The 12,500-nt window shown below is 45.9% G+C and overlaps 1 protein-coding gene across 5 annotated transcripts in view; it reads left to right on the top strand.

Annotated features, from left to right (window-relative positions):
• Nucleotides 1-12,500, top strand: part of dacha (dachshund a) — a 135,791-nt gene that overhangs the window by 55,710 nt on the left and 67,581 nt on the right. For all 5 annotated transcript variants that reach the window (XM_031571966.2, XM_031571967.2, XM_012822977.3 and 2 more), the window contains exon 2: nt 6,855-6,970. In XM_031571966.2, the coding sequence (XP_031427826.1) occupies nt 6,855-6,970 (116 nt within the window). The remainder of the gene's footprint in view (nt 1-6,854; nt 6,971-12,500) is intronic.

The following is a 12,500-nucleotide window of genomic DNA, read 5'->3' on the forward strand; positions in this document are numbered from 1 at the left end:
GCAGAGGACTGGCGGACGCCCTCTCCACCCCCCCACCCTCCCTCTCTCTCTCTCTCTCTCTCTCTCTCTCTCTCTTCTCTCTCTTCTCTCTTTCCCCCCTCGCTACCCATCTCAGCACGTTCCCCTTCTCTTTCTTGCAGCTCTGCTTTTTTTTCTGCTTCTACCTTCTCTTCATTCCTCTCTCCTGTCCGACTCTGTGTCTGTCCTCTAACTTTGAACACTTGGCAATGCGACTGTGGGTTACTTAAGTTACGGATGTGAGGAGAGTGTGTGTGTGTGTGTGTGTGTGTGTGTGTGTGTGTGTGTTTTGTTCAGTGTGAGTGACAACCTGTTTTGTTGAGTCATCATTGGTTTAGCATGTCAGTACTGAATGATATGCTATCAGGAGACTCCTGGAAATCAAAAACTTTGGGGAAAACGGGAAGAACTCCTTCAAAACGAGGGAGTTATGTTATGCCTACGTGAGTCAATCCTGAAGCACTCTTCCCACAAGCACTGGACCTTTCTGCAGTTTGTCTAAAGGCAATTGACTGGACTCAGTTTAATGTGTATTTACAGTTTAACAGTTTAACAGCTATTTACGCGATCAATGAACCATTGTTACTTCTGCATTAAAGGTCTGGCCTTCCTCTCTTGTTTCCAGTGGAAGTTGTTGGCATTCCCAGCAGTGATGGCACTGCATAAACATGGCAGATGCTCAAGTAGATTGAGATGGCGCTCCTTTAGCTTAGCCAGGCTAATGCTCGGGGGAGTTTCTAATCCCCGTGCTCTCGATCTTTCACTTTCCCTCCCCAGTTATTGCACAGATCCCCTCATTTATCCTGACCTATTGTCCATGCAGACAAAATGAAAGTGCAAATCATCCCCGTTTTCATATCAAACCCGCCCTCTAATCCAAGTCATTATGAGGGGCCATTGCTCGATATCTGGTGGCTTTTTTTCCACTCTGGCGGTGTTATCCGCTGCATGTCGCTAGCTAACGGACAGCACTCTCTCTGAGTTTATTTTGGAGGCCATGTAGCCGTATGCTTTTGTGCTCATATTTGCACAAGTCGTTATAAATATTCGGACAACTTACACTCAGTGTACTTCGAAATATATAGCACAGCACTGGCGTTTTACAGCGCCTTAGCCCCGGCTCCTGTAAGAGGGAAATGTAACATGCAGTCTGCTGCAGGGAGTGCTGTTTCAGACAAAGCCCAGCCAGCCTCTGGCTCCAAGCACAGTGGGGATGTGGAGCTTTCAGCAGTATTGGTTGAATGCACGGGCATATGGAGACTGGCATCTCCTGGGCATCAGTGGGCACAGCAAGCCCCACCTCACTTTCTCTCTTCTCCGTGTCTCTCTCTCTTTCTCTCTCTCTCTCTCTCACACTCTCACTGTTGGCACTCTGGCAGCTTCTCTCCCTGGGATACGAGAGCCTTTCAAACATGAGTAATTGATGAATTGTATGCAATATGCAAATGTGAATGCATAAATCTCCTGACTGACAGCTTAATTTATGTGAGCCTTTAAGAATGCAGGATTAGATTTTAATTAAATATCTTCAAAGGCACCCTGACTCGTACATTTTTTTTCTCCTTTTTTTCACCCTGGCTGCTGGCTTTGTTGTTGTTTAAACCATTTCCCATTAAAAATTTTAAATCAGATTTGCCCCCCCCCCCCCCCTGCCCCCCCCCCCCCAACCACCACCCTTACACCCAACTTACACCCACCCTGCACCAACTCAGCCCCTTCACCCCACCACCCCCCACCCCCACCCCCACCCCACTCTCACTCTGTCCAAAGTTTTCCTGACTTACCAACCCATATCCCTATCCTCCCCTCCATCACTCAGTCTGTTATTCTTCTCAAAAACAATAACCAGCGTTGCACAATTTTGGCACATTGTCTGCCCCTGCAGTGGCTGTTGGCGAGGCTAAGACCAGCAACCAGCACTGCCACTTAGTCTTGTAGTGTATTCAGTGACTTAGCGGAGAACACAGAGTCAAACAAATCTGAGATCAGTCACAACATCCTTCTGTGGGGGGAAACTTGAGGCGTGAGCGTGCCACGGACTGACTCAAAGTCCCGCCCATTCCTTCTGGACTGGAGCTACTTCCTAGGAGGGGGATGGGAGGGGGGGTGTCAGCCTTCCCCAAAAACCCCGCCCCGCCCTCTCTGCACCAATCCCGCATTGTTTCGATAGTGAGAGCGAGCGATAGGGAGGCAGAGGCGTGCAGGTGTCTTCGGCACATGAATATTTAATAAGGCCCGTTTAAAAGATGACAAGGGCACATTTGTGAAACTCGCCGGGAATGAAAAGTGCTTAGTAACCCACTTTAGTAGCGTCTCCCCGCCCCGGCAGCACTGTCGCTGGGGATTTGCGGGGAGTGATTGGTGGCGGCGAGTGCACTGACAGGGTTTTTTCTTCCGTTGGCGAGGGGGGAAGAGCGTGCGGCAACGTGTGAATGACTTTTCGCTGCCATCTGTTCTGTCTGCCCAACGGGACTCGCCAAATCTGGGTTTGTGTGTGTGTGCGTGCGCGCGCGTGTGTGTGTTTGTGTGTGTGTGTGTTATTTTGGTGGTGTGTGGAGAAAGGGGACTTGTGCAGTCTCCCAGTCTGCCTGCTGGTCTGTCTTGTTTGTGGAGTGGGCCCAGTGCAGTACACACACTCTCAGTACTCACTCTCACACTTAGACACACACACAGACACTCACACACACACACACACACACACACACACACACAGACACTCACTCACACTCACACGCACTCTCCCACTCATGTGTTTACACACACACACACACACACACACACACACACACACACACACACACACACACACACACACACACACACACACACACACTCACACACACTCATGCTCACACTTACACTTACACCTATGTAATATTTGAAAATAATTACTACTCATTTAAAAACATTATTTGCCTCTAAAAAAGCCCCAGAGATGCCTTAAATGCCTCAAACAAATCCAGTAAAGTATGTTACACTGGGAAAAAACAGAGTCAACAAGTCTAGAGCCCTAATTTCCACAGAGATTGTGTAAAAGATGATGTGCACCTAAAATACTCAATCTGTCCACTTAATGCCATTCTTGGATGAGAGGATCATTTACTTTAAGGAAGCACCTGTCCTGCACGAGGAAGGAGCTTCTTGAAGGCCAACAATACCCAGGCAGAGTGGAGCTAAATAAGAAAATGACTGTCCCTGGCGGGCTTGAGAGCGGTCTGTACGGTTACAATCACCTCATGGAAAAAGAGTTCTGTTCTAACGACTCCACAGGGCGATTATTATTATTATATTTTTTTTTATCTCTCTCACACACACACACACACACACACACACACACACACACACACACACACACACACACAAACACACACACACACTGCAAGGGCTCGCCCCGTGCAGGAACACACAGAGAGAAGCCCGGCGGACTCTGACGCTGCTGTGTGTTAAGAGCCTGAAACAAAAGATATTGTGCTGGTTGCCTCGTGCCTCCACTAGCAGCCCGAGTGGATGGAAAGTAAAAACACTCAGGACGGAGGGGAAGAGCTGCCTTTCCTCCTCCTCTTTTTAGACGTCGGCAGCGGAAACGTCTGGTTATGCCGCTGAAAGGGCTTCCAGTGGCCGTCCTCAGGTTTCCACCCTGGGCCAGCCGGCGCGGAGGTGGGATACGGGGACGCTCGGCTCCGATCCTGGGCTGACCCGACAGAGCCTTGCTCTGCCCCGCCAGCTTGTTTTTTAATTTGGTTTCCTCTCCGGAAATGTTGACACGTTATAGGAAAATGTTGGTAATTGATTGTTTTTCAAGACCACCACGCAGCAGGCATTTTAAGTTTTAAACTCATTTCGAGTTTATAACATTAATTTGAAGGGGAAAGGTTAATCTACCCTGAAAAGTCATTTTAGCTGCACTTAAATTGGTATGTAGGCCTATTATTTTAAATTTCAGAAATAAGACTCCATAGTCTCTTTGTATTATACAATTAAATAAGAGTTAATGGATTAATAGATGAAATGAAGTTCAATACCCATGACTACTTCACAGTATGTTTTCTAAGAACTTTATGTATCAAACCTAGATTTACAACTTGAAATAAACAGCTAAACAAACTAATTAGCTTTCCAATGATTTCTTCTTTCTTGATTGTCTTGACAACAGTTGGGATGTTGGCGCATGTTTTGTTGAGTGCTATAGCCGCTGCCATCTTGGACACGCTACAGTTAACACTACAGTTAACACCATTGAGCGGTCTTGAGTTACGGACTGGCTACAGCAGCAAAAGTGATTAATGTTGATTGAGCTTTTTCCCCTCCCCCCCCCCCCCCCCCCCACCACCACCACCAATCTCCACTCTGTTTCACACGCTTGACTGTTCATAGTTTTTAATTGGATTAGTAAAAAGTGACAGTCGCGAGTGCTGTGCATTTTCATCGGTCCACTTTGAGCTGTTGACAGTCAGCAGTGACGCCAGGGGAGGTGGTGCGGAGGTTTGTCCCGAAGAAGAACCCGGCCACTTGAAGCACGGTGTGGGTTCACGGGGAGTTTATCATCGATTGAAATGGCTGGCCACTCAATAGCAGATATTGCGCGTAATGGAGTCGTTTTACTCCAGGACTGCCTGTGGTTGCTCGTTCAGGCAGTACAGTGTGGATTCAGATGTACAGTATAGAGTTAAATGGAATAGATTTAACTCTGTATAGAGTTAAATGGAAGTTAAACCCTCTTCCAATCATCATGTACTTACCCCAGTATTTCATGACACATTTTTTAGACTGTGGAACATGGCAAAGGTCACCTGGTGGTTTGATTATTGTGTAATCTAAGCAGTCCTATCGAGGAAGAGTATAATAGGAGATGCCTGGTAGATTAAAATGCTTCAAATGAATGCTTTTATATAGATCCAAAACCCTTTTAAGAATAGATTCAGATTGACATCAAAGGATTGTAAAGGCTTACAGATGCCCCATAAACCACAGAGTGTGTGATGAAAACTTAAGTTTTTTTTTTAGATTCAACTTAATGCTCAGTCTTGTTTATGAACATCAACTGAATGCTGTTTTTTATTGACGTCTGACAAAATAAGTAGATGAAACATGGTCACATGTTGATTTTTTTTAATGACACATCCACCCTTGTTTGCTCGGACTCTGAGGCAGCCATTTTGGCCTTCTGCCTCTGTATTAAACTGCACTACCATGGCTGTCCATCTGAAGAAAAGAAAAGAAAATTCTTGTCTTATCTGTTTTATCTTTGTAGTGGCCTCTTTGAGTCAGTATATACAGTATGTATATGCATGTGTGTTAGAAAGTGTGTAGATGTGTGTTTCTGTTTGGTTGCATGTTTGTCCATTGTGTACATGTGATGTATATATGTGCATGCATCATCTAATGTGGATGGTAGGTCATGACACAGTGTCCTCTTTGTGTGTGTCTGCATTTGTGTGTATTTGTGTGAGAAATGTGTGTATGTATCATGTATGTACTGTATGTGTGTGAGTGTGACAGAGGAATTAATTCAGGATGTGTGTGTGTGTGTGTGTGTATTCGTGTGTATGTGTCGGCGTGACAGAGTGATTAAGCAAGGGTGTGTATGTGTGTGTGTGTGTTTGTGTGTGTGTAGGCCTGGGAGGAGGTGTGGGGTATTGTTGCATAACTTGAGGAAAGTTTTTGCGTGTTTCTCACTTCCCACCCCCTTGGGGGCAGGAATCTCATCACTTAACTTTTACACATGTACACATGTACAACACACACACACACACACACACACACACACACACACACACACACACACACACACACACACACACACACACACACACACAGAGCGAGAGAGAGAGAGAGAGAGAGAGAGAGAGAGAGAGAGAGGGAGACAGTACAATGGTAAGGAGAGAGAGAGAAAAAGAGATGTGAAAACAATATGCCTGCCCGTCGTCAGGGCCTTATCAGATTGGGTCCTGTAGGAATATGAGACTTCAAGGCATATGCTTTTTTGGAGCTGATCACTATCTGGCGTTCCAGGGGGCCACATTTGTATCCTGGGTCTCCTGTGTGTTATATCTCTGCTGGATCTCAGACTACCTGCCACTGCCTAATACCTACAACCATACCACATGCATCTGTGTGTGTGTGAGAGAGTGGGGGAAACCGTGTGTGACTATGTGTGTGCGTGTGTGTGGGATTGTGTGTGACTCTGTGTGTGCGTGTGTGTGTGTGTGTGTGCTTTAAGGCGGGGGAGTGTGATGGGTATTACAATAGCTTGTATTTATGTTATAGCACACAGAGCAGGAAACCGTGTCTCTCTGTGTGTATGTGTGTGTGTGTCTGTGTGTTTGTACTGCACAATTGCATGTAGGCCAGTGACAAAGAGAATGAGACAATGCATGTGTCTGTTTGTGGGGGGTAGAATGACTGTATTATTCTGTAATGGAGAACAGTTTTCATTGGTTGGTATTCAACACTGATTCATCTAACATTACGTTATACCTATTTTTCTCCTGTGTCAGTGAATCAGTACATTATGAAGCACTCTACTTTAGGGACTTAGCGTTGGCCTTCACAGAACAATTCTACATTTGCCATCTACATTTTTTCTGCTACAGAGATAAAACATGGCTCCTTACTCTGTTTCTCTCTCTCACTCTGTCTGTCTCTTCCTCACACTTCCTTTAAAGCATTTACAAACATTGCTTACAGTACTATGAACACAGGGATCTTTGTTTACTGGTAATATAAATTGCAGTGGTGTGAACTGTGAAATATGTCTTATTTGTCATATTAATCGTCATATTTCATTTTCTCTCTTTCTCTCTATCCCTCTCTCTCTCTCTCTCTCGCTCCCTCAGCTCCAGGCCCGGTCGCCCTCCCAAGCGCTCTCTGGGGGTGACGATGCAGGACACATCCAGGCTGCTGCCCCATGGTGTCCACGGCCTGCTCTCCCCCGGCCTGCTCTCCCACACAGGTGAGCCAGCCTCTCTCTCTGCTCCCCCCCCCCACACACACACACCCTGCCTTCCTCTCTTTTCTGCCCTTGCCTGCCTGCCCCTCCTCTCCTCTCCACCTGAGGGGAACCATCACCTGGGATGCATATGGTGGCTCTCATCCCTTTCCTCTGGGCCCGAACTCTAAACCTCAGGGATACGAGCGTCTCGCATCACCAACCCAGAGAGAGTTGGATCTTTGCCACAATCGGACCACATAGATTCTTGAATGAGCCTCTTTCAAGAGAAGAATGCTAAGAGCCACAGCTGCTAGCTTTGTGGTCAGAGTGAGGCCTTCACCGCACAGCTGTCCGACTTGCTTTGGCTTTATTACACAACCTTGAGCGGGTTACCTACCTTGGACAAATAGACAGAGAAGGACACCTTAACACTCACCCCAACCACCCCTCCCAAACATGAGACTCTATTTTCTCTCACACATTAATTATGCAGCAAAATGTACCAGCATACTGTTTAAGTTTTGGGTTCGTGTGGTACCAGGCTAGTGACGTCCCTGTTTTTTTTTGCTCTGTGTCCCTCCCTTTCTGTTTTTTTTCCCCCTTGCTCTCTCTCTGTGGTCTGCCTTTTTCCCTTTTCTGTTCTCCCCTCGCTGCTCATCTCTCCTCTCCTCCCACTCCTCCTCCTTCTGCAAATCAGCTCCTATTGATTTTCACCCTCTGTCCTTCAGTGGCCACGGCTGCGTCTCAAACAGAGGTTAAACTATTGGATTTCTGTTGCGCTTTCTCACACATGTATTTGTTCTCTCTCTCTCTCTCTCTCTCTCTCTTTGTCATACTGTTTTTTGAAAGCTCTCCTCTATCGAATGTGCATTCTTCATTTAACTTTTTTTTTTATCAGTTTACTATTATCTCCAGTCATTGTTTCTTACTATTTGTATGTATATACACAAACATCCGCACACACACATGCACACACACACAAAGGCATGTGCTGTGTGTGTGTGTGTGTGTGTGTGTGTGTGTGTGTGTGAGTGTTTTTCTCTGGCAGTGCATGTGGTCAGCTGCTTCCAGCAGACTGCAGGCGGGCACCCAGTTGTCTTCCTTCAGTCTCCTTCCCTCACCGGATTGCTGATGGTAGTGGCAATTTAGCCCTCACAATGGCCAGCTTGGCTATTGATCCAAACAGCCGTGAGCCCGGAGCAGTCAGTTAGCGATGGGACTGATTGATTTCAGATGACGCGTGTTATTATGTGTGTGTGTGTGTGTGTGTGTGTGTGTGTGTGTGTATGTGTGTGTGTCCTCCCGCCCTCGGCCCCCTGCCCACCCTTTCTTATTCAGTATGCATCTGCATTCACCCAAATCTCTATCTGGTATGTCTGTGTAATCTGCAGAACTGTAGCCTTTAGCTTTAATTATCTTTGCTCTAACTGTCCATTTTTTTCAGTATTCACATGTTTTTAATCATTTGATTTTGATGTGCGTGTGTGCGTGTGTTTGTGTGTGTGTGTGTGTGTGTTTGCGTGTGTCTCTGTGTGTGTGTGTGTGTGTGTGTGTGTGTGTGTGTGTGTGTGTGTGTGCGCGTGTGTGTGTGTGTGTGTGTGTGTGTTATCTGCAGTTGTCAATTGATCACAAGGTGCATTTTCATTTTTTACTGCATATAAGACCTCCTGCCTGTCTGATGGTGGAACAAATCCTGTCGCTTGCAGGCTCCTTGTATTGCAAGAGGCATGTGCATTAGGTAATGGACACATTTGATTCCTTTGAAATGTGCCAAGCATTTCACAGCACCTCTGCAAACATTACTGTCACTGGCCGTGAAACAGGATAACATTCCCCTCAATCAAATTAATTTAATTTAATTGGTAAACCAATTCAATTGAATTGCACGGTGAGAGAACTGTGGGGATGCTCTGTGTGTGTGTGTGTGTGTGTCTCTCTCTCTCTCTCTCTCTCTCTCTCTCTCTCTCTCTGTGTGTGTGTGTGTGTGTGTGTGTGTGTGTGTGTGTGTGTGTGTGTGTGTGTGCGTGTGTGTGTGTGGCCTTGTTTTTGAGATTCAGGCTTCAGTTCATTTTCTCATGCACCTCTGCTGTACATGATGGCATGGGCTTGGCGGGGTGGTGGTGTGTGTGTGTGTGTGTGTGTGTGTGTGTGTGTGTGTGGTGGGGGGGACAGTATTCCTGAAAGCCCCTGCATTAAGTTAATGGGACATCCTGCTGATCTGTTCAAGAGAGGCTCAGTGTTTTTTTCCCCACTGCTACAGACAAACCGCACCGTTATGTATGCATGAGGGAGGGAGGTCGCTCACACCACAGGCACCGGAGGAGAGACAGACTCTCTGGCCTCTCGGAGATGTATTAGAGAACTGTACGCACGGAACGGCCTGTATAATATCTGTCGTCATCTTAAATATCATCATCATTGTCGTCACCACTATTTATATATCATTATTAGGGACCTATGGTGTCCGCGATGCGAAAAACTCGGACGTATTGGTGGAATTTAGTACGTAAAACAGAAATCACAGTTAAACGCGGAATTGCCTGGAATTTGAAATTCCGGAATAAAATGACAGGAGAGAAGTACATTCATCGGCATCATAGGCAACATTTATGCCAGCGTTAGTGAGACAGGCACACTGTGACGGTCGTGGTGCGACCGCACATGAACAGCACACTCGTACCCCATATTTGCAGACCTAAAGATGTTGTCAGATAGCTTGTCAAAGTTAATGAAAACCCAACTCGGTAAATCTCATTATATCAGTACTCTGGCATTCTGTGGTTTTCAAATTAAGACAGAGTTTGCCACAGTGCTGGCAAACTGACGCATCCCTAAGCGCTGTGGACCAAACAGGAAACACAGTCACTTGTGGTTGGAGACTAAACATGGGAGACTTAAACTAGACATTGGGGTAGCATCGGAATATTCTTAGAATGACCATAAGACTTGGAATGCACATGGAGACTATCATAACACAAGTGGCTTACTGACTCAGTACCGGTCATGTACCTGGGAACTGGAAGGTAATCTCCCCTTAAATACGTCTGCAATGTTTTCATTCTATGAAAATTCAATTGAAAATGATAGTAAATGAAACTGTATTTGTAGAGTTATATTAGCATTGCTATCCTACACTGCCTACCCTGTTACAACATAGGTCTATCACCTAGACAGATAATAAATCAGTATACAAGCACAGTAGCCTATGTCCTGAGTACCTTTTTGACATGATTTGAGGATAATATAATTGATAAAACCAAATGTAGAAAGAATAAAACGGAAAACAGGGCATCCTGCAAAAAATGAAATGGATTTCACAGGGCCCTATTTTTTATTTATTTTAATATCATTCTAATCATTTGTCATTGTTGACATTATTGTTTTGTCCACGAGGATAGATGGGGTAAAGATACATCACAGTAGCATGCCATTTGTCTTAATCTGGTTGTGAATCATTTTAGACAACTACAGGGAATTCAGTTGAAAGAAAAAAATGAAAAAAAATAGTCTTTCCAAAGAATTTAATTAGTAAATGCACTAATAATAGTAGGCATCTCTTGGCATTGAACATGTGTGCCAAACGCAGGGGTACGCGAGGCAGCAGTTACTTGGAGTAAGAGCACATTTTCGACTGCGCCTTAACAGATTTTGATCAGAGTTGTCGTTTAATTATTACCAGCAATTTACGCTGTTATTTCCACCTAATGCTACAATTAGTCACCCCGGAGGAGCGAGTGCTGGTGATTTAATGGCGTCTGATAGTTGCTCTGTTGCAGAGAGATCTGTCCTGCCGAGGGAGAAAAATTGGGAAGTGTTCACAGGGGACTGACAGTTTTCTTTTTTTTCCTGTTTTGTTTTGTCCCCCCCCCCACCCCACCGTACTCCTTGTCTTTTCTTCTCCTCCTCTTCTTTGAGCGATTCCCTCGTTCGCAGCTGCACGAACGGAGGAGTACAGAGAAGGGGAGGGAGCGAGAGAGAGAGAGAGACACACAGAGAGAGGTAATGAGAGAGAGCAAATGGCACAAATGTGAAGCGCGTGTTAGTGGGTTTTGTTTTGGCGTTTGGTTTCCTGGATTGCTGTTGACAGAAACATCAGAAGGCCCTGTTGCTCCGGGGGACTGAGCAAACAGCAGGAATTAGGATGCCCCCCAACCACCACCACCCCTCTTCTCCTCCCACTCCCGCCTTAACCCACACACACACCCCCCTCCACGCACACACACACACACACACACACACACACACACACACACACACACACACACACACACACACACACACTTACCGCCACCACCACCACCACCACCCCACCCCCTTACTCGCTCCGTCTTCATGTAAAACAGGAGTCCCTCTCCTCCACTTGTTCTCTAAAAGACAGAATCACTGCTTAGTCCACGGAGACTGAGAAGGAGAGGGTTAGTTTTAATATGTAGACAGAAAAACGGGGGGAGAAGAGGGAGAGACAGACAGAGAAAGAGAGGGAATACAGTAAATATGCATCTCAAAAAAGGGAGGTGAAGAACAATACACGGAGCGAATGAGAGGTGAGACCTGGAGACACTTTAATGTGCCTTTTATTGAAACATCAACAACCACTTCGGTTCTTCATTAAAGTTTCAGTAACGCATCTCACTAGCAGACGTGGCTAACGGCGCCATTGCATTAACAGTGCAGCTCGCTCCCACACCGTACCTCACCAGGGAGAGAAACTGAGAAGGAGAGATAAAGAGATAAACTGATGAAGAGAGATAGGAGCGACACTTTTGGCACTTCGGGCTTCTGATGTTCCACTTCCAAAAATCTTCACAAAGATAAATATCTGTCACTCTCAAACATTTAGTGCTGTTGTTGCCAAAAGAAGAAGAAGAAGAATTGAAATATAATCCCAGGGTGCCCTAAATTTGCTCAAAGTTTGAACAGACATTGTAAAGGTCTTTGGATAAATAAACAAACAGACGTAATCAATGTTTCACCGCTCTGAAGGCTTCAGTGACAGTGTAAACCTGGGGGAGGTGAACTAGGGAGGTGCTTTCCCCTTCCTCTGAGAGGAGGAGAGGGGAGAGGAGAGAGAGAGGAGGTGTCTGGTTGCTTCCTCACCTCTTTCGTTCCTGCCCCTCCGTTTCTCTGATAGGTGCTGATGAAGGATAAGCAGAGATGTGCTGCACTGATGTGAGCTGATGCTAAGAAAAGAGCTGGGCCTCTCTCTCTCTCTCTCTCTCTCTCTCTCTCTCTCTCTTTTGCGCCTTCTGCCCTTTCCTGTTTTCTCTCTTTTTCATCCATCTGTCACTCTCCCCTCCTCTTTTTTATCTCACTCCTCTCTGTCTCTCAACATCCCTCTTCCTCTCTTGTTTTCTGTCACACACACACACACACACACACACACACACACACACACACACACACACACACACACACACACACACACACACACACACACACACACACACACACACACACACACACACACACACGTCCATGCCTTTGCCTCTCACATTCTTTAACAAAACACACACACAATTACATTGTCTCTACCTTTCTCTTCTCCCTCATA

This window comes from Clupea harengus, chromosome 8, assembly GCF_900700415.2.
Source record: "Clupea harengus chromosome 8, Ch_v2.0.2, whole genome shotgun sequence".
Classification (NCBI taxonomy): domain Eukaryota; kingdom Metazoa; phylum Chordata; class Actinopteri; order Clupeiformes; family Clupeidae; genus Clupea; species Clupea harengus.